This window comes from Psilocybe cubensis, chromosome 13 (genome assembly GCF_017499595.1).
Source record: "Psilocybe cubensis strain MGC-MH-2018 chromosome 13, whole genome shotgun sequence".
NCBI classification, from domain to species: Eukaryota; Fungi; Basidiomycota; class Agaricomycetes; order Agaricales; family Agrocybaceae; genus Psilocybe; species Psilocybe cubensis.
In genome coordinates, this window is record NC_063011.1 from 27,648 (window position 1) to 51,974 (window position 24,327).

At 44.8% G+C, this 24,327-nt stretch overlaps 4 protein-coding genes across 4 annotated transcripts; 3 read left to right on the plus strand and 1 right to left on the minus strand.

Moving 5' to 3' along the window:
• Nucleotides 1-1,232: 1,232 nt before the first annotated feature.
• On the plus strand, nucleotides 1,233-2,513 carry JR316_0012754 (uncharacterized protein; the record flags this gene model as incomplete). Its single annotated transcript, XM_047898373.1, has 1 exon — nucleotides 1,233-2,513. One exon carries the CDS (start codon nucleotides 1,233-1,235, stop codon nucleotides 2,511-2,513), a length of 1,281 nt encoding a protein of 426 aa, XP_047741921.1.
• Nucleotides 2,514-16,169: 13,656 nt separating this feature from the next.
• On the plus strand, nucleotides 16,170-18,143 carry JR316_0012755 (uncharacterized protein; the record flags this gene model as incomplete). Its single annotated transcript, XM_047898374.1, has 1 exon — nucleotides 16,170-18,143. The coding sequence occupies one exon, from the start codon at nucleotides 16,170-16,172 to the stop codon at nucleotides 18,141-18,143; it is 1,974 nt and encodes a 657-aa protein (XP_047741922.1).
• A 1,164-nt stretch (nucleotides 18,144-19,307) lies between these two features.
• On the plus strand, nucleotides 19,308-20,759 carry JR316_0012756 (uncharacterized protein; the record flags this gene model as incomplete). Its single annotated transcript, XM_047898375.1, has 2 exons — nucleotides 19,308-20,166; nucleotides 20,233-20,759. 2 exons carry the CDS (start codon nucleotides 19,308-19,310, stop codon nucleotides 20,757-20,759), a joined length of 1,386 nt encoding a protein of 461 aa, XP_047741923.1.
• A 942-nt stretch (nucleotides 20,760-21,701) lies between these two features.
• Nucleotides 21,702-23,284, minus strand: JR316_0012757 (uncharacterized protein; the record flags this gene model as incomplete). Its single annotated transcript, XM_047898376.1, has 6 exons — nucleotides 21,702-22,008; nucleotides 22,082-22,144; nucleotides 22,212-22,250; nucleotides 22,324-22,719; nucleotides 22,772-23,027; nucleotides 23,098-23,284. 6 exons carry the CDS (start codon nucleotides 23,282-23,284, stop codon nucleotides 21,702-21,704), a joined length of 1,248 nt encoding a protein of 415 aa, XP_047741924.1.
• Between the last annotated feature and the right edge of the window lie 1,043 nt (nucleotides 23,285-24,327).

Sequence of the window (24,327 nt, forward strand, 5' to 3'; positions counted from 1 at the left end):
TTTCGTAAACTGGATGAAAACATCGCTGAAAAAGGTGGTGTTGTTCCCGAAACTCAAAACGTTAATGAAACTTATCATTCTGCTCTAGTTGAAGCTGCTGAACAGATAAGTATCGAAAGTGATAACGAGATAATACTTCATAGACGTTCAACCTCACAAGAGAGGGAACATCCAGAATTCGGCAGAATATCCAAATCTTACAACCGATGAAAAGAATACTAGCGCGTAAGGCGTAAAGCATTAGAAAAAAACCCTAACCGTAAGTATTCCTTGCTATAAAGTAACAAACATCTACTTACAAGCAACACTTTGGATTAAATAGCTAAACCTAAACCCTAAACCCTAAACCCTAAACCCTAACCTAACCCCAACCCTAAGCTAACTAAGTCTAACCTTAGTAGGAAGTAAGGTAGGCGTGTGAACTTCCGAACGGCATGTGATTGTGAAGGGCCGGATCTAATTTAGTACATGGGAAAAGTTACTTAGTACTTCGGGAAAAGTTCCTTAGTACCGTGGAAACATTTTTGATGGACCGGATCATGAACTGTCCAATTAAGATTCACAACAATCAATCATTCTATTGTTTGATTGTTAGGTAAGGACCCAGGTAAGCTATTTATACTCTAGACATGTGAATATTCCCATGTCGCGGTTACTCGGAGCCACGTAACCAGAGTAATCTATATCCATGTGATTCACATCACAGTCAATAACCCACGATGTCAAAGAACAAAAGTGTTGGATCCACTTTTGACAGGTTACCATGTGCCACATCGACCCGTGACACTCTGTTCATCAGAGACCTGTCTAACTTGACAATAAACATTGACAGATTTGTGATAGTCGGTAAGATACATGACAGCTGCGCAGCATCACTTCACGCGCTGTCATCGGATGTTCCAGAACATTCCTTCTAAGAATAGCCACTGAAGAGTCTATAAAGACGAAAGGGCTGGCTGCTGATAACAATCAACAGCCCTCTGGCCTTCTTTCTATTTCAAACTCACAGTTTAAACTAGTCGCTCGCACCTCGCTTCGCTCGGTGCTCGCTCCCCCCCTAAACCCTAACAGCCCTCTGGCTTCTTTCCATTTTAACTCCCAGTTTAAACTAGTCGCTCGCACCTCGCTTCGCTCGGTGCTCGCTCCCCCCCTAAACCCTAAACCCTAAACCCTAAACCCTAAACCCTAATCCCAATATTCCGTTGGACTTGTGCATCGAAATCGTTTGTAGTATGTACGAGGAATGGTTACTCAATGCTTCGGAAGAAAACACTGCATTAGCCCATATTAATCCAAATTCGTTAGAGAATAACTTGGTTAAATTGGGCATCTTTAAACGTGCTATCGAGATTGGCAATACGCAATTGATAACACAACATGGGTCTAGATATTTTAGACAAAAAAATGGCCTCGCAATGGGCGTCGCGGATTCTCCGGACCTTGCTAACCTCTTTGGAGCCCATTTTGAAATAAAGTCAAAAATCTTAGACCACCCTAATGTGGCCTTCTATGGAAGGTACATCGACGATTGTTTTGCAATTGTTTACGCCGAGTCCGAAGCACTTGCACTTAATTTAATTAAAGAAACAATAAAGTTCGATGGTTGTGTTATCGAATGGGCTGTTTCCTCGTCGGGATGTCAATTTCTCGATGCTTTCATATTCAAGGAGTCTGGAAAACTTCATTGGAAGCCTTTTGTCAAGACAGGAAACAACCGAGAACGAGTTCCATGGGTATCACATCATCCTTTAGACGTCAAACGTGGCGTTTACATTGGAGAGTTATCCAGGTTAGCCGTGCTATGTAGTACCAAGGAAATCTACATTGGAGCAATTAGAGACCTTAACGCTCTCTATTTGATGCGCGGTTATCCCGAAAACCTAGTCATGTCTTGGTGTAAGAAGAATATACAAGAACGTTGGGAAAAGCGATTCGCTTTACGAATCGCAGAGCACGACGAATCCATTCTTGTACTTAAAACCAGGTTTGATCAGGTATGGAATTGGTTTTCAGCTGCTGAACTTGGAAAAACTGTTACCGAGTACTGGTCGGCATGGTATGAACATGCCGAGAAAGGTCTGTATAGTGTAGACTCGTCCAGACCCCTTATCAAACCAGATCCAAATTACGTTCACGACCTCGATGATGTTCGCCCGGAGCTGTTCACACAGATCCTCGTGGACGGAGAAACTGAGTTCGTACCGGATTTGAGGAAGATAGGACTACTCGGAAGTCGTTGGATAGTATCGCGAAAGCGCAATACTAATCTTTTCGACCTTGCAAATGTGTGGAAGAAAACAGTTTTTCGTAAACTGGATGAAGACATTGCCGAAAAAGGTGGTGTTGTTCCCGAAACTCAAAACGTTAATGAAACTTATCATTCTGCTCTAGTTGAAGCTGCTGAACAGATAAGTATCGAAAGCGATAACGAGATAATACTTCATAGACGTTCAATCTCACAAGAGAGGGAACATCCAGAATTCGGCAGAATATCCAAATCTTACAACCGATGAAAAGAATACTAGCGCTTAAGGCGTAAAGCATTAGAAAAAAACCCTAACCGTAAGTATTCATTGCTATAAAGTAACAAACATCTACTTACAAGCAACACATTGGATTAAATAGCTAAACCTAAACCTAAACCCTAAACCCTAAACCCTAAGCCCTAACCTAACCCCAACCCTAAGCTAACTAAGTCTAACCTTAGTAGGAAGTAAGGTAGGCGTGTGAACTTCCGAACGGCATGTGATTGTGAAGGGCCGGATCTAATTTAGTACATGGGAAAAGTTACTTAGTACTTCGGGAAAAGTTCCTTAGTACCGTGGAAACATTTTTGATGGACCGGATCATGAACTGTCCAATTAAGATTCACAACAATCAATCAATTGATTGTTAGGTAAGGACCCAGGTAAGCTATTTATACTCTTGACATGTGAATATTCCCATGTCGCGGTTACTCGGAGCCACGTAACCAGAGTAATCTATATCCATGTGATTCACATCACAGTCAATAACCCACGATGTCAAAGAACAAAAGTGTTGGATCCACTTTTGACAGGTTACCATGTGCCACATTGACCCGTGACACTCTGTTCATCAGAGACCTGTCTAACTTGACAATAAACATTGACAGATTTGTGATAGTCGGTAAGATACATGACAGCTGCACAGCATCACTTCACGCGCTGTCATCGGATGTCTAGAACATTCCTTCTAAGAATAGCCACTGAAGAGTCTATAAAGACGAAAGGGCTGGTTGTTGGTACCCCCCAACAGCCCTCTGGCCTTCTTTCCATTTAACTCACAGTTTAAACAAGTCGCTCGCACCTCGCTTCGCTCGGTGCTCGCTCCCACCCTAAAAACCTAAACCCTAAACCCTAAACCCTAAGCCCTAACCTAACCCCAACCCTAAGCTAACTAAGTCTAACCTTAGTAGGAAGTAAGGTAGGCGTGTGAACTTCCGAACGGCATGTGATTGTGAAGGGCCGGATCTAATTTAGTACATGGGAAAAGTTACTTAGTACTTCGGGAAAAGTTCCTTAGTACCGTGGAAACATTTTTGATGGACCAGATCATGAACTGTCCAATTAAGATTCACAACAATCAATCAGTCTATTGTTTGATTGTTAGGTAAGGACCCAGGTAAGCTATTTATACTCTAGACATGTGAATATTCCCATGTCGCGGTTACTCGGAGCCACGTAACCAGAGTTTTCTATATCCATGTGATTCACATCACAGTCAATAACCCACGATGTCAAAGAACAAAAGTGTTGGATCCACTTTTGACAGGTTACCATATGCCACATTGACCCGTGACACTCTGTTCATCAGAGATCTGTCTAACTTGACAATAAACATTGACAGATTTGTGATAGTCGGTAAGATACATGACAGCTGCGCAGCATCACTTCACGCACTGTCATCGGATGTTCCAGAACATTCCTTCTAAGAATAGCCACTGAAGAGTCTATAAAGACGAAAGGGCTGGCTGCTGATAACAATCAACAGCCCTCAAGTACTCGTCCTCTCCCAAACTCCTGCCGCTTGTGCCTTCCCAACTCATCCGGGAGCCCTTTCGTCACTGATCTTGCCCTTGACTCGGGGACGTTTCATCGACATGTTGGCTGCCTCACGGCAAGCGGGGCCCTTTTTCTTTCACTCGCTCACGCCTTCTATGTTGGGTTACGGAGGTCATACAAACTCGTTTTAGTCTAGCTGCGGGGTTATCCAGCTATGATGACTTTGTAATTCGAGGGCGCGCAGTTCTTCAATGGGTATGGACATCAGGTGAGAGTACACTGGGGGTTGTCAGGACCAGCTCTGCTGGATACGCTCCTGGCAAGTCGGTTGCAGCCGGCGACACTACCGAATTGCTGGGACGTCCTAAAGCTTGTGGGTACCGCCGACCGCTGGAAACAGCCTAGGCACCGGTGGCGACCGGGTATGGTAACAATCCCCAAGATTCAGCGAAAGCTGGAATGGATAATCAGCAGCGAATCCGTAACGGTCACGCCGACGGAAGCGTTCAACGACTAGGTGGTAGTGGGGTCTTCGGATCTTAAGATATAGTCTTGGGAGTGGGGAAACCCACATCTGGTATCTAAACCGCGCCTCGCTGCTTACGAGGACGGCCCGAAGTCCAGAACCGCTTAAAACGCGGGTGACCCGGCCTCCCCTTAGTAAAGGGAGTTAACACAAGGATGGACAAATAGTTCGTCGCCGGAAATGAACCTGTGGCTGTAATGGCTGATGTGGCGCCCCTTGGTAAAGGGCTTAAAGGGTATTAGCCTGCCATGTCCAATGGCATGAGAGTGTCCCTTGGTAAAGGACTTAATAGGCAATAGCCTGCTCTTTTGTCATGAGCGGTATGTAGTGATCGTTTGCCTGTACGGTAGCGCCCATTGCTTGCACTGGTCCACGCCCGTAAAAAATCACGAGCCGCTGGCCTTCTTTCTATTTCAAACTCACAGTTTAAACTAGTCGCTCGCACCTCGCTTCGCTCGGTGCTCGCTCCCCCCCTAAACCCAACGACTTTGCTATCACCCATCAGTTACCATGTCATCCCAATACTCTGCTGCATTCTCTCGTGCCATGTCCCCTACCCTGGACGCACTCACCCAGGCCGTCGTCAACAACACTGTCTTCGGCGTCAACGATGAAGCAGGCCGCCATAACGCTCTTATCGACGAGCTGGCCACTGTGGTCATCAAAAAAATAGCTGAGTGCCGCTCCGTTGACCAAGTCATAGACTGCGTCTTTTTTGACTATCGTGCTGCCCTCAGGGAGTTTCTCCTCAACCTCGCATCGTGGTGCGACAAGAGGGAAACAGTCAAGGCTAGCCTCGAGCGCCTTGAATCTGCCGTTAGCGCAGGCAACACGCCCAATCGCCTTAAGGTGAAGGCACCCGAGTTCCAACTTACGAAGGAATTCGCGGATGCCGGGTCAGCGGAGGCTCTTCGAGTCTCCACTACGTTCTCTTCCGCTCGTGATGCCTTCCAAAAGGCAATTAACGACGGCGCCGTTCAGGCGAAAAAGGACGAGCTGGCTTTTTGGGATGATAAATGCGCGCTCAACTCTTGCTACGAAGCTGCTGCCCTCATCGTTAAGGCAACTTACGATGATCGCAAATCCAGCTACAAGCTCCCTGTTTTCTCTACAGACAACAAGGGAGTTCGACGTATAGCAGAGTGGGTAGTGTCTCCGCAAAAGAAAGCCGAATGCAGTGCGCTGCAAACTATACTGCCGGCGATCTTTTCTCATATCAAACAGATTGTCAACATGCGCCACCGCGCCTTGGCAATTAAGATTGAGAAAAAGCGGACGACTGCGGCAACAGCCGATGTCGAGATGGCCGATGCGACCAAACCAGGTCCATCGATTCAATCCCTTATTGATAAGGGCTTGAATGCACGTCTCAAAAAGCTCAACCTTGGATCTGTGGGCAAGAAGGCAAGTTTTCGTAACCCTTCACCCATAATTCTGGACACTAATTATTACTCTAATTACCCAGACTTTGTCTGGCCAGAATTCGTCCAAGGCTCCTCAACCTCAGGCCAGGAAAGCTGGCCCTTCGAAACCCAAGTCGTCGTCGACGCCTTCGCAGAGGAAGCCTCAAACCAAGGCTTCCAACAAGGTCGACAACAAGAAGAAAGGGAAGGGGAGAGCTCCCGTCAAGAACAACGATCCAAAGGGAAAGGGAAAGGCAAGAGCCTAGACGCGCGGTCTACTGTAGCATCATTTACGTCGGTGAGACCCGCCTTCCCCAACTCTATTCCTGACGATATACTCACCATGACTAAAACAGACGCAGTTTCTTTTGTACACCTCAATACCCCGATTTCATTCTTATTGGCTGGCCAGTATAGATCTAGTGTACACTGTAGTCCTGGTGTTTCGGTCCCTGTTGATGTAGCAAATGATTTATCTCTTGGACTTAATTATATGTTTTTTACACTGCCTTCTAAAAGTCTGATCATGCAAGCATGGAATGATTTTCAACGAAGAATAAGATGGCGTATCTATTTTTTGTTTAAAGAAGGCATGAATAAACCTTTCGATCCAGACTATGGAGTAAGCTCTAAAAAGAAAGAGAAACCTCCAATGTTACCGCAATTTATGGAACTTGGCCTTTCAATGGGACGTCGGTACGTTATTAAAACGATCGCAAGTATCCCGGAAGAAGCCCTTAAAGAGATGCGAAAGCACGCGTTCTCTCCTAAAAGGGACAAGATCCAAAAGTTTCTTTTCGATAACAACTATGTTATTACGATGACAGATAAGAATCTTGGCCTCGCGGTGTCTGAACGCGACTGGATATTAAGGAATGAGCTCAATCTTCTTGAAGATGAACGCAACTACGAAGAGTTAGAATTCGAAGTTGCGCAAGAAGTTATGAAGAGCAAAATGATTCAGATGCAAACTCTCGCACGTACCGTCGAAGATGAACATCTGTTTCTATTTGAACTTGGGTTGTCTCGATTCTTTCTATCGAATGTACCGGAAGACGGATCATCGTTCAAGTATCCTCAATTTCATGGTATACCTAAAATCCACAAGAAACCTACTGGATTTAGGCCCATAATTCCGTGTCACTCTGTAGTATTTAATCCTGCAGCCAAGTTTGTATCAAAAGAGCTTAAGCCGATTATTAAATCGACTCCTTCAATCATTCACGGAACGAAGGATCTCTTTACGAGATTAAGCCAATTGCGTATAGACTCCAAAAGACAATGGTATTTTGTCACTGGAGATGTAGTTGCTTTCTATCCCAATATTCCGTTGGACTTGTGCATCGAAATCGTTTGTAGTATGTACGAGGAATGGTTACTCAACGCTTCGGAAGAAAACACTGCATTAGCCCATATTAATCCAAATTCGTTAGAAAATAACTTGGTTAAATTGGGCATCTTTAAACGTGCTATCGAGATTGGCAATACGCAATTAATAACACAACATGGGTCTAGATATTTTAGACAAAAAAATGGCCTCGCAATGGGCGTCGCGGATTCTCCGGACCTTGCTAACCTCTTTGGAGCCCATTTTGAAATAAAGTCAAAAATCTTGGACCACCCAAACGTGGCCTTCTATGGAAGGTACATCGACGATTGTTTCGCAATTGTTTACGCCGAGTCCGAAGCACTTGCACTTAATCTTATTAAAGAAACAATAAAGTTCGATGGTTGTGTTATCGAATGGGCTGTTTCCTCGTCGGGATGTCAATTTCTCGATGCTTTCATATTCAAGGAGTCTGGAAAACTTCATTGGAAGCCTTTTGTCAAGACAGGAAACAACCGAGAACGAGTTCCATGGGTATCACATCATCCTTTGGACGTCAAACGTGGCGTCTACATTGGAGAGTTATCCAGGTTAGCCGTGCTATGTAGTACCAAGGAAATCTACATCGGAGCAATTAGAGACCTTAACGCTCTCTATTTGATGCGCGGTTATCCCGAAAACCTAGTCATATCTTGGTGTAAGAAGAATATACAAGAACGTTGGGAAAAGCGATTCGCTTTACGAGTCGCAGAGCACGACGAATCCATTCTTGTACTTAAAACCAGATTTGATCAGGTATGGAATTGGTTTTCAGCTGCTGAACTTGGAAAAACTGTTACCGAGTACTGGTCGGCATGGTATGAACATGCCGAGAAAGGTTTGTATAGTGCAGACTCGTCCAGACCCCTTATCAAACCAGATCCAAATTACGTTCACGACCTCGATGATGTTCGCCCGGAGCTGTTCACACAGATCCTCGTGGACGGAGAAACTGAGTTCGTACCGGATTTGAGGAAGATAGGACTACTCGGAAGTCGTTGGATAGTATCGCGAAAACGCAATACTAATCTTTTCGACCTTGCAAATGTGTGGAAGAAAACAGTCTTTCGTAAACTGGATGAAGACATCGCTGAAAAAGGTGGTGTTGTTCCCGAAACTCAAAACGTTAATGAAACTTATCATTCTGCTTTAGTTGAAGCTGCTGAGCAGATAAGTATCGAAAGTGATAACGAGATAATACTTCATAGACGTTCAATCTCACAAGAGAGGGAACATCCAGAATTCGGCAGAATATCCAAATCTTACAACCGATGAAAAGAATACTAGCGCTTAAGGCGTAAAGCATTAGAAAAAAACCCTAACCGTAAGTATTCCTTGCTATAAAGTAACAAACATCTACTTACAAGCAACACATTGGATTGAATAGCTAAACCTAAACCTAAACCCTAAACCCTAAACCCTAAGCCCTAACCTAACCCCAACCCTAAGCTAACTAAGTCTAACCTTAGTAGGAAGTAAGGTAGGCGTGTGAACTTCCGAACGGCATGTGATTGTGAAGGGCCGGATCTAATTTAGTACATGGGAAAAGTTACTTAGTACTTCGGGAAAAGTTCCTTAGTACCGTGGAAACATTTTTGATGGACCAGATCATGAACTGTCCAATTAAGATTCACAACAATCAATCAGTCTATTGTTTGATTGTTAGGTAAGGACCCAGGTAAGCTATTTATACTCTAGACATGTGAATATTCCCATGTCGCGGTTACTCGGAGCCACGTAACCAGAGTTTTCTATATCCATGTGATTCACATCACAGTCAATAACCCACGATGTCAAAGAACAAAAGTGTTGGATCCACTTTTGACAGGTTACCATATGCCACATTGACCCGTGACACTCTGTTCATCAGAGATCTGTCTAACTTGACAATAAACATTGACAGATTTGTGATAGTCGGTAAGATACATGACAGCTGCGCAGCATCACTTCACGCACTGTCATCGGATGTTCCAGAACATTCCTTCTAAGAATAGCCACTGAAGAGTCTATAAAGACGAAAGGGCTGGCTGCTGATAACAATCAACAGCCCTCTGGCCTTCTTTCTATTTCAAACTCACAGTTTAAACTAGTCGCTCGCACCTCGCTTCGCTCGGTGCTCGCTCCCCCCCTAAACCCTAAACCCTAACCCTAAACCTAAACCTAAACCCTAAACCCTAAACCCTAAGCCCTAACCTAACCCCAACCCTAAGCTAACTAAGTCTAACCTTAGTAGGAAGTAAGGTAGGCGTGTGAACTTCCGAACGGCATGTGATTGTGAAGGGCCGGATCTAATTTAGTACATGGGAAAAGTTACTTAGTACTTCGGGAAAAGTTCCTTAGTACCGTGGAAACATTTTTGATGGACCGGATCATGAATTGTCCAATTAAGATTCACAACAATCAATCATTCTATTTTTTGATTGTTAGGTAAGGACCCAGGTAAGCTATTTATACTCTAGACATGTGAATATTCCCATGTCGCGGTTACTCGGAGCCACGTAACCAGAGTAATCTATATCCATGTGATTCACATCACAGTCAATAACCCACGATGTCAAAGAACAAAAGTGTTGGATCCACTTTTGACAGGTTACCATGTGCCACATTGACCCGTGACACTCTGTTCATCAGAGACCTGTCTAACTTGACAATAAACATTGACAGATTTGTGATAGTCGGTAAGATACATGACAGCTGCGCAGCATCACTTCACGCGCTGTCATCGGATGTTCCAGAACATTCCTTCTAAGAATAGCCACTGAAGAGTCTATAAAGACGAAAGGGCTGGCCGTTTGTACCCCCAAACAGCCCTCTGGCCTTCTTTCTATTTCAAACTCACAGTTTAAACTAGTCGCTCGCACCTCGCTTCGCTCGGTGCTCGCTCCCCCCCTAAACCCAACGACTTTGCTATCACCCATCAGTTACCATGTCATCCCAATACTCTGCTGCATTCTCTCGTGCCATGTCCCCTACCCTGGACGCACTCACCCAGGCCGTCGTCAACAACACTGTCTTCGGCGTCAACGATGAAGCAGGCCGCCATAACGCTCTTATCGACGAGCTGGCCACTGTGGTCATCAAAAAAATAGCTGAGTGCCGCTCCGTTGACCAAGTCATAGACTGCGTCTTTTTTGACTATCGTGCTGCCCTCAGGGAGTTTCTCCTCAACCTCGCATCGTGGTGCGACAAGAGGGAAACAGTCAAGGCTAGCCTCGAGCGCCTTGAATCTGCCGTTAGCGCAGGCAACACGCCCAATCGCCTTAAGGTGAAGGCGCCCGAGTTCCAACTCACGAAGGAATTCGCGGATGCCGGGTCAGCGGAGGCTCTTCGAGTCTCCACTACGTTCTCTACCGCTCGTGACGTCTTCCAAAAGACGATTAACGACGGCGCCATTCAGGCGAAAAAGGACGAGCTGGCCTTTTGGGATGATAAATGCGCGCTCAACTCTTGCTACGAAGCTGCTGCCCTCATCGTTAAGGCAACTTACGATGACCGCAAATCCAGCTACAAGCTCCCTGTTTTCTCTACAGACAACAAGGGAGTGCGACGTATAGCAGAGTGGGTAGTGTCTCCGCAAAAGAAAGCCGAATGCAGTGCGCTGCAAACTATACTGCCGGCGATCTTTTCTCATATCAAACAGATTGTCAACATGCGCCACCGCGCCTTGGCAATTAAGATTGAGAAAAAGCGGACGACTGCGGCAACAGCCGATGTCGAGATGGCCGACGCGACCAAACCAGGTCCGTCGATTCAATCCCTTATTGATAAGGGCTTGAATGCACGTCTCAAGAAGCTCAACCTTGGATCTGTGGGCAAGAAGGCAAGTTTTCGTAACCCTTCACCCATAATTCTGGACACTAATTATTACTCTAATTACCCAGACTTTGTCTGGCCCGAATTCGTCCAAGGCTCCTCAACCTCAGGCCAGAAAAGCTGGCCCTTCGAAACCCAAGTCGTCGTCGACGCCTTTGCAGAGGAAGCCTCAAACCAAGGCTTCCAACAAGGTCGACAACAAGAAGAAAGGGAAGGGGAGAGCTCCCGTCAAGAACAACGATCCAAAGGGAAAGGGAAAGGCAAGAGCCTAGACGCGCGGTCTACTGTAGCATCATTTACGTCGGTGAGACCCGCCTTCCCCAACTCTATTCCTGACGATATACTCACCATGACTAAAACAGACGCAGTTTCTTTTGTACACCTCAATACCCCGATTTCATTCTTATTGGCTGGCCAGTATAGATCTAGTGTACACTGTAGTCCTGGTGTTTCGGTCCCTGTTGATGTAGCAAATGATTTATCTCTTGGACTCAATTATATGTTTTTTACACTGCCTTCTAAAAGTCTGATCATGCAAGCATGGAATGATTTTCAACGAAGAATAAGATGGCGTATCTATTTTTTGTTTAAGGAAGGCATGAATAAACCCTTCGATCCAGACTATGGAGTAAGCTCTAAAAAGAAAGAGAAACCTCCAATGTTACCGCAATTTATGGAACTTGGCCTTTCAATGGGACGTCGGTACGTTATTAAAACGATCGCAAGTATCCCGGAAGAAGCCCTCAAGGAGATGCGAAAGCACGCGTTCTCTCCTAAAAGGGACAAGATCCAAAAGTTTCTTATCGATAACAACTATGTTATTACGATGACAGATAAGAATCTTGGCCTCGCGGTGTCTGAACGCGACTGGATATTAAGGAACGAGCTCAATCTTCTTGAAGATGAACGCAACTACGAAGAGTTAGAATTCGAAGTTGCTCAAGAAGTTATGAAGAGCAAAATGATTCAGATGCAAACTCTTGCACGTACCGTCGAAGATGAACATCTGTTTCTATTTGAACTTGGGTTGTCTCGATTTTTTCTATCGAATGTACCGGAAGATGGATCATCGTTCAAGTATCCTCAATTTCATGGTATACCTAAAATCCACAAGAAACCTACTGGATTTAGGCCCATAATTCCGTGTCACTCTGTAGTATTTAATCCTGCAGCCAAGTTTGTATCAAAAGAGCTTAAGCCGATTATTAAATCGACTCCTTCAATCATTCACGGAACGAAGGATCTCTTTACGAGATTAAGCCAATTGCGTATAGACTCCAAAAGACAATGGTATTTTGTCACTGGAGATGTAGTTGCTTTCTATCCCAATATTCCGTTGGACTTGTGCATCGAAATCGTTTGTAGTATGTACGAGGAATGGTTACTCAACACTTCGGAAGAAAACACTACATTAGCCCACATTAAGCCAAATTCGTTAGAGAATAACTTGGTTAAATTGGGCATCTTTAAACGTGCTATCGAGATTGGCAATACGCAATTGATAACACAACATGGGTCTAGATATTTTAGACAAAAAAATGGCCTCGCAATGGGCGTCGCGGATTCTCCGGACCTTGCTAACCTCTTTGGAGCCCATTTTGAAATAAAGTCAAAAATCTTGGACCACCCAAACGTGGCCTTCTATGGAAGGTACATCGACGATTGTTTCGCAATTGTTTACGCCGAGTCCGAAGCACTTGCACTTAATCTTATTAAAGAAACAATAAAGTTCGATGGTTGTGTTATCGAATGGGCTGTTTCCTCGTCGGGATGTCAATTTCTCGATGCTTTCATATTCAAGGAGTCTGGAAAACTTCATTGGAAGCCTTTTGTCAAGACAGGAAACAACCGAGAACGAGTTCCATGGGTATCACATCATCCTTTGGACGTCAAACGTGGCGTTTACATTGGAGAGTTATCCAGGTTAGCCGTGCTATGTAGTACCAAGGAAATCTACATCGGAGCAATTAGAGACCTTAACGCTCTCTATTTGATGCGCGGTTATCCCGAAAACCTAGTCATGTCTTGGTGTAAGAAGAATATACAAGAACGTTGGGAAAAGCGATTTGCTTTACGAGTCGCAGAGCACGACGAATCCATTCTTGTACTTAAAACCAGGTTTGATCAGGTATGGAATTGGTTTTCAGCTGCTGAACTTGGAAAAACTGTTACCGAGTACTGGTCGGCATGGTATGAACATGCCGAGAAAGGTCTGTATAGTGCAGACTCGTCCAGACCCCTTATCAAACCAGATCCAAATTACGTTCACGACCTCGATGATGTTCGCCCGGAGCTGTTCACACAGATCCTCGTGGACGGAGAAACTGAGTTCGTACCGGATTTGAGGAAGATAGGACTACTCGGAAGTCGTTGGATAGTATCGCGAAAGCGCAATACTAATCTTTTCGACCTTGCAAATGTGTGGAAGAAAACAGTTTTTCGTAAACTGGATGAAGACATTGCCGAAAAAGGTGGTGTTGTTCCCGAAACTCAAAACGTTAATGAAACTTATCATTCTGCTCTAGTTGAAGCTGCTGAACAGATAAGTATCGAAAGCGATAACGAGATAATACTTCATAGACGTTCAATCTCACAAGAGAGGGAACATCCAGAATTCGGCAGAATATCCAAATCTTACAACCGATGAAAAGAATACTAGCGCTTAAGGCGTAAAGCATTAGAAAAAAACCCTAACCGTAAGTATTCATTGCTATAAAGTAACAAACATCTACTTACAAGCAACACATTGGATTGAATAGCTAAACCTAAACCTAAACCCTAAACCCTAAACCCTAAGCCCTAACCTAACCCCAACCCTAAGCTAACTAAGTCTAACCTTAGTAGGAAGTAAGGTAGGCGTGTGAACTTCCGAACGGCATGTGATTGTGAAGGGCCGGATCTAATTTAGTACATGGGAAAAGTTACTTAGTACTTCGGGAAAAGTTCCTTAGTACCGTGGAAACATTTTTGATGGACCGGATCATGAATTGTCCAATTAAGATTCACAACAATCAATCATTCTATTTTTTGATTGTTAGGTAAGGACCCAGGTAAGCTATTTATACTCTAGACATGTGAATATTCCCATGTCGCGGTTACTCGGAGCCACGTAACCAGAGTAATCTATATCCATGTGATTCACATCACAGTCAATAACCCACGATGTCAAAGAACAAAAGTGTTGGATCCACTTTTGACAGGTTACCATGTGCCACATTGACCCGTGACACTCTGTTCATCAGAGACCTGTCTAACTTGACAATAAACATTGACAGATTTGTGATAGTCGGTAAGATACATGACAGCTGCGCAGCATCACTTCACGCGCTGTCATCGGATGTTCCAGAACATTCCTTCTAAGAATAGCCACTGAAGAGTCTATAAAGACGAAAGGGCTGGCCGTTTGTACCCCCAAACAGCCCTCTGGCCTTCTTTCTATTTCAAACTCACAGTTTAAACTAGTCGCTCGCACCTCGCTTCGCTCGGTGCTCGCTCCCCCCCTAAACCCTAAACCCTAAACCCTAAACCCTAAACCCTAAACCCTAAACCCTAAACCCTAAACCACAGTTTTTGGCGTCAACGACGAAGCTGGCCGCCACAACGCCCTCATCGACGAGTTGGCCACTGTCGTCATCAAGAAAATAGCTGAGTGCCGCTCCATTGACCAGATTGTAGACTGCGTCTTTTTTGACTATCGTGCTGCCCTTAGGGAGTTTCTCCTCAACCTCGCATCGTGGTGCGATAAGAGGGAAACAGTCAAGGCTAGCCTCGAGCGCCTTGAACTTGCCGTTAGCGCAGGCAACACCCCCAATCGCCTTCGGGTGAAGGCTCCCGAGTTCCAACTTACGAAGGAATTCGCGGATGCCGGGTCAGCGGAAGCTCTTCGAGTTTCCTCTACGTTCTCCACCGCTCGTGATGTCTTCCAAAAGGCAATCAACGACGGCGCCATTCAGGCGAAAAAGGACGAACTGGCCTTTTGGGATGATAAATGCGCACTCAATAACTGTTATGAAGCTGCTGCCCTCATCGTTAAGACAACTTACGATGATCGCAAATCCAGCTATAAGCTCCCCGTTTTCTCTACAGACAACAAGGGAGTTCGTCGAATAACAGATTGGGTAGTGTCACCGCAGAAGAAGGCTGAATGCAGCGCATTGCAAACCATTTTGCCAGCCATCTTCTCTCATATCAAACAGATTGTCAACTTGCGCCACCGCGCTTTGGCAATCAAGATTGAGAAAAAGCGGTCGACTGCGGCAACAGCCGATGTCGAGATGGCCGATGCGACCAAACCAGGTCCATCGATTCAATCCCTTATTGATAAGGGCTTGAATGCACGTCTCAAGAAGCTCAACCTTGGATCTGTGGGCAAGAAGGCAAGTTCTCGTAACCCTTCACCCATAATTCTGGATACTAATTACTATTCTAATTACCCAGACTTTGTCTGGCCAGAATTCGTCCAAGGCTCCTCAACCTCAGGCCAAGAAAGCTGGCCCTTCGAAATTCAAACCCTCGTCGACGCCTTCGCAGAAGAAGCCCCAAACCAAGGCTTCCAACAAGGTCGACAACAAGAAGAAAGGGAAGGGGAGAGCTCCCGTCAAGAACGATCCAAAGGGAAAGGGAAAGGCAAGAGCCTAGACGCGCGGTCTAATGTAGTACCTTTTACGTCGGTAAGACCCGCCTTCCCCAACTCTATTCCTGACGATATACTCACCATGACTAAAACAGACGCAGTTTCTTTTGTACACTTACATACGCCGATCTCATTCTTGTTGGCTGGCCAGTATCGTAGTAGTGTACACTGTAGTCCTGGTGTGGTGGTCCCTGTAGATATAGCAAATGATTTGTCGCTCGGACTCAATTATATGTTTTTTACTCTGCCTTCTCAAAGTCTGATCATGCAAGCATGGAATGATTTTCAACGAAGAATAAGATGGCGTATCTATTTTTTGTTTAAGGAAGGCATGAACAAACCTTTTGATCCAGATTACGGAGTAAGCTCAAAAAAGAAAGAGAAATCTCCAGTATTACCGCAATACATGGAACTTGGCCTTTCGATGGGACGTCGGTACGTGCAACGCACGATCGCAAGTATCCCGGAAGAAGCCCTTACGGAGATGCGAAAGCACGCGTTCTCTCCTAAAAGGGACAAGATCCGTAAGTTTCTTATCGATAACAACTATGTTATTACGATGACAGATAAGAATCTTGGCCTCGCGGTGTCTGAACGCGACTGGATATTAAGGAATGAGCTCAATCTTCTTGAAGATGAACGTAACTATGAAGAGTTAGAATTCGAAGTTGCGCAAGAAGTAATGAAGAGCAAAATGATCCAGATGCAAACTCTTGCACGTACCGTCGAAGATGAACATCTGTTTCTATTTGAACTTGGGTTGTCTCGATTCTTTCTATCGAATGTACCGGAAGACGGATCATCGTTCAAGTATCCTCAATTTCATGGTATACCTAAAATCCACAAGAAACCTACTGGATTTAGGCCCATAATTCCGTGTCACTCTGTAGTATTTAATCCTGCAGCCAAGTTTGTATCAAAAGAGCTTAAGCCGATTATTAAATCGACTCCTTCAATCATTCACGGAACGAAGGATCTCTTTACGAGATTAAGCCAATTGCGTATAGACCCCAAACGACAATGGTATTTTGTCACCGGGGATGTAGTTGCTTTCTATCCCAATATTCCGTTGGACTTGTGCATCGAAATCGTTTGTAGTATGTACGAGGAATGGTTACTCAATGCTTCGGAAGAAAACACTGCATTAGCCCATATTAATCCAAATTCGTTAGAGAATAACTTGGTTAAATTGGGCATCTTTAAACGTGCTATCGAGATTGGCAATACGCAATTGATAACACAACATGGGTCTAGATATTTTAGACAAAAAAATGGCCTCGCAATGGGCGTCGCGGATTCTCCGGACCTTGCTAACCTCTTTGGAGCCCATTTTGAAATAAAGTCAAAAATCTTAGACCACCCTAATGTGGCCTTCTATGGAAGGTACATCGACGATTGTTTTGCAATTGTTTACGCCGAGTCCGAAGCACTTGCACTTAATTTAATTAAAGAAACAATAAAGTTCGATGGTTGTGTTATCGAATGGGCTGTTTCCTCGTCGGGATGTCAATTTCTCGATGCTTTCATATTCAAGGAGTCTGGAAAACTTCATTGGAAGCCTTTTGTCAAGACAGGAAACAACCGAGAACGAGTTCCATGGGTATCACATCATCCTTTAGACGTCAAACGTGGCGTTTACATTGGAGAGTTATCCAGGTTAGCCGTGCTATGTAGTACCAAGGAAATCTACATTGGAGCAATTAGAGACCTTAACGCTCTCTATTTGATGCGCGGTTATCCCGAAAACCTAGTCATGTCTTGGTGTAAGAAGAATATACAAGAACGTTGGGAAAAGCGATTCGCTTTACGAATCGCAGAGCACGACGAATCCATTCTTGTACTTAAAACCAGGTTTGATCAGGTATGGAATTGGTTTTCAGCTGCTGAACTTGGAAAAACTGTTACCGAGTACTGGTCGGCATGGTATGAACATGCCGAGAAAGGTCTGTATAGTGTAGACTCGTCCAGACCCCTTATCAAACCAGATCCAAATTACGTTCACGACCTCGATGATGTTCGCCCGGAGCTGTTCACACAGATCCTCGTGGACGGAGAAACTGAGTTCGTACCGGATTTGAGGAAGATAGGACTACTCGGAAGTCGTTGGATAGTATCGCGAAAGCGCAATACTAATCTTTTCGACCTTGCAAATGTGTGGAAGAAAACAGTTTTTCGTAAACTGGATGAAGACATTGCCGAAAAAGGTGGTGTTGTTCCCGAAACTCAAAACGTTAATGAAACTTATCATTCTGCTCTAGTTGAAGCTGCTGAACAGATAAGTATCGAAAGCGATAACGAGATAATACTTCATAGACGTTCAATCTCACAAGAGAGGGAACATCCAGAATTCGGCAGAATATCCAAATCTTACAACCGATGAAAAGAATACTAGCGCTTAAGGCGTAAAGCATTAGAAAAAAACCCTAACCGTAAGTATTCATTGCTATAAAGTAACAAACATCTACTTACAAGCAACACATTGGATTAAATAGCTAAACCTAAACCTAAACCCTAAACCCTAAACCCTAAGCCCTAACCTAACCCCAACCCTAAGCTAACTAAGTCTAACCTTAGTAGGAAGTAAGGTAGGCGTGTGAACTTCCGAACGGCATGTGATTGTGAAGGGCCGGATCTAATTTAGTACATGGGAAAAGTTACTTAGTACTTCGGGAAAAGTTCCTTAGTACCGTGGAAACATTTTTGATGGACCGGATCATGAACTGTCCAATTAAGATTCACAACAATCAATCAATTGATTGTTAGGTAAGGACCCAGGTAAGCTATTTATACTCTTGACATGTGAATATTCCCATGTCGCGGTTACTCGGAGCCACGTAACCAGAGTAATCTATATCCATGTGATTCACATCACAGTCAATAACCCACGATGTCAAAGAACAAAAGTGTTGGATCCACTTTTGACAGGTTACCATGTGCCACATTGACCCGTGACACTCTGTTCATCAGAGACCTGTCTAACTTGACAATAAACATTGACAGATTTGTGATAGTCGGTAAGATACATGACAGCTGCACAGCATCACTTCACGCGCTGTCATCGGATGTCTAGAACATTCCTTCTAAGAATAGCCACTGAAGAGTCTATAAAGACGAAAGGGCTGGTTGTTGGTACCCCCCAACAGCCCTCTGGCCTTCTTTCCATTTAACTCACAGTTTAAACAAGTCGCTCGCACCTCGCTTCGCTCGGTGCTCGCTCCCCCCCTAAACCCTAACGCCGTCTCACGGCGCCCTACCATGAAGCATAGTCCGTTACAGGTGGCGTTTGGGTGGTGTTCATGCTATATTTGAGTACAACGCACATGGAATAGTTCTATTTCCTCGCCAAAAGAACTCTTCGTAACTCTTCGTAATCATAGGCCCTCGCTCTTGGGCGCTGATGCAGGTCGTATCAACATGATCAGACACAGCCTCTTTATACCCTCCAAAAATAACGGTCAAAAGAGCTATAAGATGGAACGATCTCCAGTCCGAATTGACTTTGATCAATTAATTGACCCTGCACAACAACAGTAACCACAACACCATGCCCGTCCTCCTCCCTATAGAGCTCATCGATCACATCATCCACCAAGCGGTTCACACCGCACAATCACATCCAAAAGGGACATCATCCATTGCACTCATATCACATCGTTATCGCACCATGTTATATAGGGAGCGCTTCTCCTCAGTTGCCTTCATGGACTGGCCGACTGATTACAACAAAGACAAATTTACGTATCGCATACTTGGACTGGCCAAACTTGTTGCTGAATCTATCCAATATCCGAGGATGCGCGGTGTACACACATTTATCACATCATTCTCACTCATTGCATGGCCCTATAGAGAAATCCTTAATGATACATCGCAAATCTCACAATCTTTAATCACAATCCTCGACAACCTGTTCCGCGACCCGTCGTCACTATCATCCATCCCATATCGCACTCTGACGCTAAGGACACCACATGGATGGCCCAAGAACAAAGCTTTAGCTGCTTCACTTCGCTCGATGATCAAAACATCGCACATCAACGCCCTTTGCGTGGATGACGATTCTCATTTGCCGTCTGATATCATCCTCGGATGCAACATTGAGCATCTAACAATCAAACGCGGCTTTTGCCTGGACAGGAAATTCAAAAGTGGGGCTCATAATTCCTATTTTAATCCTGTTCCTCTAAAGTCTTTGACAATCACTGGAGTGTATGAGAGCGAATTCGTGTTTCACAATATTACAATGGTTATATGTGGCCAGAATTTTCCGGCACCGGATATGTTTGCTCATCTGACAACCCTGGCTATATACAAATCCTTTCCAGATCTCATCGCATGTGTAGTAAACAACACAAACATATTAGAATCTCTAACAATTCAATTTTTACAAAGACTGTTACCCTGTACGTGTCCTACATGTCATTTCTGTGCGGTGTGTGACTGACGAGAATGTCAAAAATTTGAAGCAGGTGATGCGGCCAAAATACCTCGTATCCATTTCAAGTCATTACAACATCTAAAAGCGCTCAACATCTCATACCTGAGGAAAATAGACAAAGAAACACCGCCAATAACACCCATCGCATTCTTCCAACACGAGGATCCACCACCGCTTCTCGAAAAATTCACTTTGAAAATAACATTAGTCAACTCTTTTCCACCTCCCTTCCGCTCACCGGAGGATGACCTCAACAGCGCCATACAAGAAAAACACGAAATCTCACAATGGGACAGGTACCTCTCTTCCCTGAAGCCACTCTGCAATCTGCACACAATCACTGTAGACCTGCTCATTCGACGCCTTGTATGCTTTCCTGGAGAGATTCAGTGCTACCCAAGCTGGAGCGATACATGGTGCCCCTACTTTTCCGATGCGTTTGTGAAGTGCAATAGGGTGTATAAGGCTGTACATGTGACAGTGCGCGCGGACACGATCTTGCATGCAAAGGTCAAGAATCCAGAATATTTTTACCGGGCGTTCTGCAAGTTAAGATAAGGTGTTTATTTTATTTTATTTCTAGCACAGTGTGATGCCAGAGAGGAATTTCAGAGGTGACACGAGCGCACAAACAATTCGGTAGCATAAAGAGCTGACTTGTTCCTTGTCGAGGTTCAACAACCCCCGCGCTAAGCTCCACCCTTCCCATCACTTTATCTTTCTCGTCTGGAGGCACCCTGTTGCTGAGCACAAGTCGTGTGTTATGTTAATAATATCATACCCTCTACCGCTGTCGCATGCTCCCATCTTCTTTATCCTATTTCATCTCATCGTTGATTTCGCTTGTAATGTTGATTCACGCTCTTTGCTACCACTATCTTCCAAAAATAAGCAAATCCATGTCGCTCATACAAGGACAATGTCAACCCCTCCGCTCATCATCGACAGTGTACACTCTATTTTTGACGTCGATTAAGACACGAATCAGATTGAAGAGGTGTGAAGGGGTGGTGCGTTTGCGTTTGCGAGAGTGAGAGTGAGAGAATGAGTGTGAGAGTGAGAGTGAGAGTCATCACTGTCCCAGCCCCATACGGCGGTTTGCAATTGAAATAATTGAAGTTCTTGGTAATACGTATATCTCACGCATTGCGTTGTCATTTACTTCCCTCTTCTTTCCGTCCAACTGTCGATGTTGATCAAAAAGCCATGAACACGAAGTGCCGAATGCCGAAAGGCCGTGCGTAGCATTACTTATGTCCCACGGTCACTTTGCGTCGTGATTATCTCGGAGATATTATTACTCAAGGAAAACAGTGTTATCTGATTTCTTATCTCACTCTGGGCGACGTCGCCTTTGATGTGCGATGTTTATGTTATCCCACCTTCATGACAGTGTTAAGAAGTACTCAAACTTATCAAGATATTCTGTGTGTCCCGAGGTATTTGTATTCTTTTTAATTTTCATTAGATACTAACTGCATTTTGTTGGCTAGCATCAAACTAAATTACTGCCCTGAAGCCCTGTGGCTCATGTGTAGGCCTCATCACCTGGAAGGTTAATCCTCCATCCTTTTTTCGGTGGCGCTCACGCTTCTCGATCACCAGACGCCCTTGCGAGAACCCTTCAGCTAGACAGCGCGGCTGTGCTGGCCGCAACTGGGGTCTCGGTTCGGCCGTCAGGGTCGCTGTGACCCTGCTCACACTCCCCTTTTGGTCCTCCTCGGTCTGCGCCGAGGTGCTCGTTCCACTCCCACGTACCAGTAGTGAGCCTGCTCGTGGACGTTTGAGGGCAGAGGCGGATTCACCCCTGGGTAAAAGAGGAAGCAAGGAGATGGAATATTAAATACTGAGAAAAACAATAAAAGGTGTGTTGTACATACCTATCTCCGTTTGCCGTCGACAGTCTTCGCTTCCGTGTATATCTAGAAGCGGTGGCGACTTGACTAATTTCAAAAGGTACGGTCAGTTTTTTTGTTGTGTTCGTTGACTAGACAATGGGTTGACTCGTACCTGTCGCCATTCCGTGTTTCTGTGCAATGATTGGTCATCCTACATAATCGAAAAGAAGTGTCAGATACGGTTTCACACTCTGACGATGAGAAAAGAAAACAATTTATCATACCCTCCATTGCCCTGTCTGAGCTTTGCAAGAGACTCGACGGGGTTACCCCCGGAGCCCTCTTCACGGTTCAATTTCATCTTGATGGATCTATCTTGATAACTTGTTTCCATTTCTCCGATATAGGAGTGGAAACTGTCGGTAGCGCTCCTTGGGATGTTGGCATGGCTTCCATGTTGATAATAGGAAACCAGTTGTTCAACGTTTTCAAGGGTTGGAAGAAACTGTTGTCTTCGTTTGTCATCTTCTGTGTGCACCCTAGTGAGGGTATGTGCCGCCTGTTCTGGTGGTTCTGGATCAGTTCCCCAGATTCCGCCATGAATGATGTCAATATAGCGATTTTGCTTCCCAGGTTTGGACGCAGCACTCGTGGAGGTGGTGGAGGGCTCATTCAAGTACCTGAGGACAATGAGTTCTAAGGCCAATCTGAGTCCTGCGATGCAAGACGTACCTTTCATCCTGATCAACAAATTGACATGCCGCGGGATTTCTGAAAGACAGAGCTTGATTACTGCTCGATGCCAGGGGAGGGGTATTCATGCACGTTGACGTAGAGAATAAGCCCTCAGAACGAGGTATAATTCTATTCAGTGAGGAGTTCCTTGAGACAAGCGGTCTAGTCGAAATGATGCCTGCACCTGACATAGAAAGCTGGTTAGCGGGATCGACAAAGTTGATACCCTCCGGAGCAGATGAAAAGCCTAAATCTATTGATGAAAACAATATGGAAGCCGTTGTTAGTCTGAAGTCTCGAATACGGGGTATCTCGGTTCTTACAATTCAAGTCGTCGAAGGCTTGCGATTGATACAATGATGATGATGCCATGGCAGGCTCCTTGTTAATTCGATGGCATGACGAAGATGATGCTGGAGAGGTGTTGAATGGAATGTGTAATTTGGGGGCCCGAGTTGACGCAGATGCTGCATTTGTTGTGGTGCACATATCAGGTATCGAGTTCAACATTGCTTCTTAAAGATTATGGTCAGTATTTTGTTGTGAAATCAAATGTTCCCATTTCTTACTGCTAGTGTCTGATGAAGTTGACGCAGTAGATGAAAATGGTTTGATGCCATGTTCTATGGGAATTTCCATGTTTATTGACGATAAGGGCATGGTGCTTGGAGGGCCAGTAATGCTGTCGGTAATAACATCTTTTGAGGGATGGTCTTCAAGTACCAGTTGTGGATCTTCTGAGTGCAGATCACATATTGATCAGAAATCCAAGTCGAATATGATACGGAGATTACCCACCAGCCAACAGCTCGGAGAAGAAAAGATCGTAACCCAAAGGATACTCGAGGAAAGAGTAGTCAAAAAAATTGCTGGAATCCATGTTTGAGTATACTGGCTTGGGGTACCAATGTAGGAGGGGGGGAAGAATGGTATGGTATGGGTCGATGAACTATTTCTCATGTTCCCGGCTCTTGTAGGGCTAGTGCAGGATGACTCGTCAGCTCCTCGTGTATAAAATGATGTTTCAACCCTTTAGGCAATAAAATACAATGGTTTCCCATGAACACACACAATCGACGTTTGTCTGTGCCTATGGCCGCACCATTACCCTGACGTGCCGAGAGAAAGGACCTGTCATTATCCACCTCGTGTCCTATTTCCATCACACAAAATTCGATTGGTTAATGTGTTATTTCTCATATGTGTATGATGTGGCTACCTTGGTTGTAATTATTATTTTGTATTAGTTGGACCTCAATGACCATGTTGGCTTGTACCGGAAGCGCACACGCGGAGTTTCAATTTCTTTGGAACCAGCAAGATCTCTGTGAGAGCGTTGCTCCTGGTTTTGTATGTTCTGGCGGATGGAATTGGAGAGCACACATCCTTGCCATATCTGTATGTCGCCTTTTCTCCAATGTCTCTTTGCTCATTTATCTGTATCATAGCTTGTCCATAGGTGCTATTGCACCGGGCACCGATCGCATACACACGCCTTTCCGACCCCGCCACATGCCACCGCTTCAACTCTCCACCCTACGCCCCTCATATCA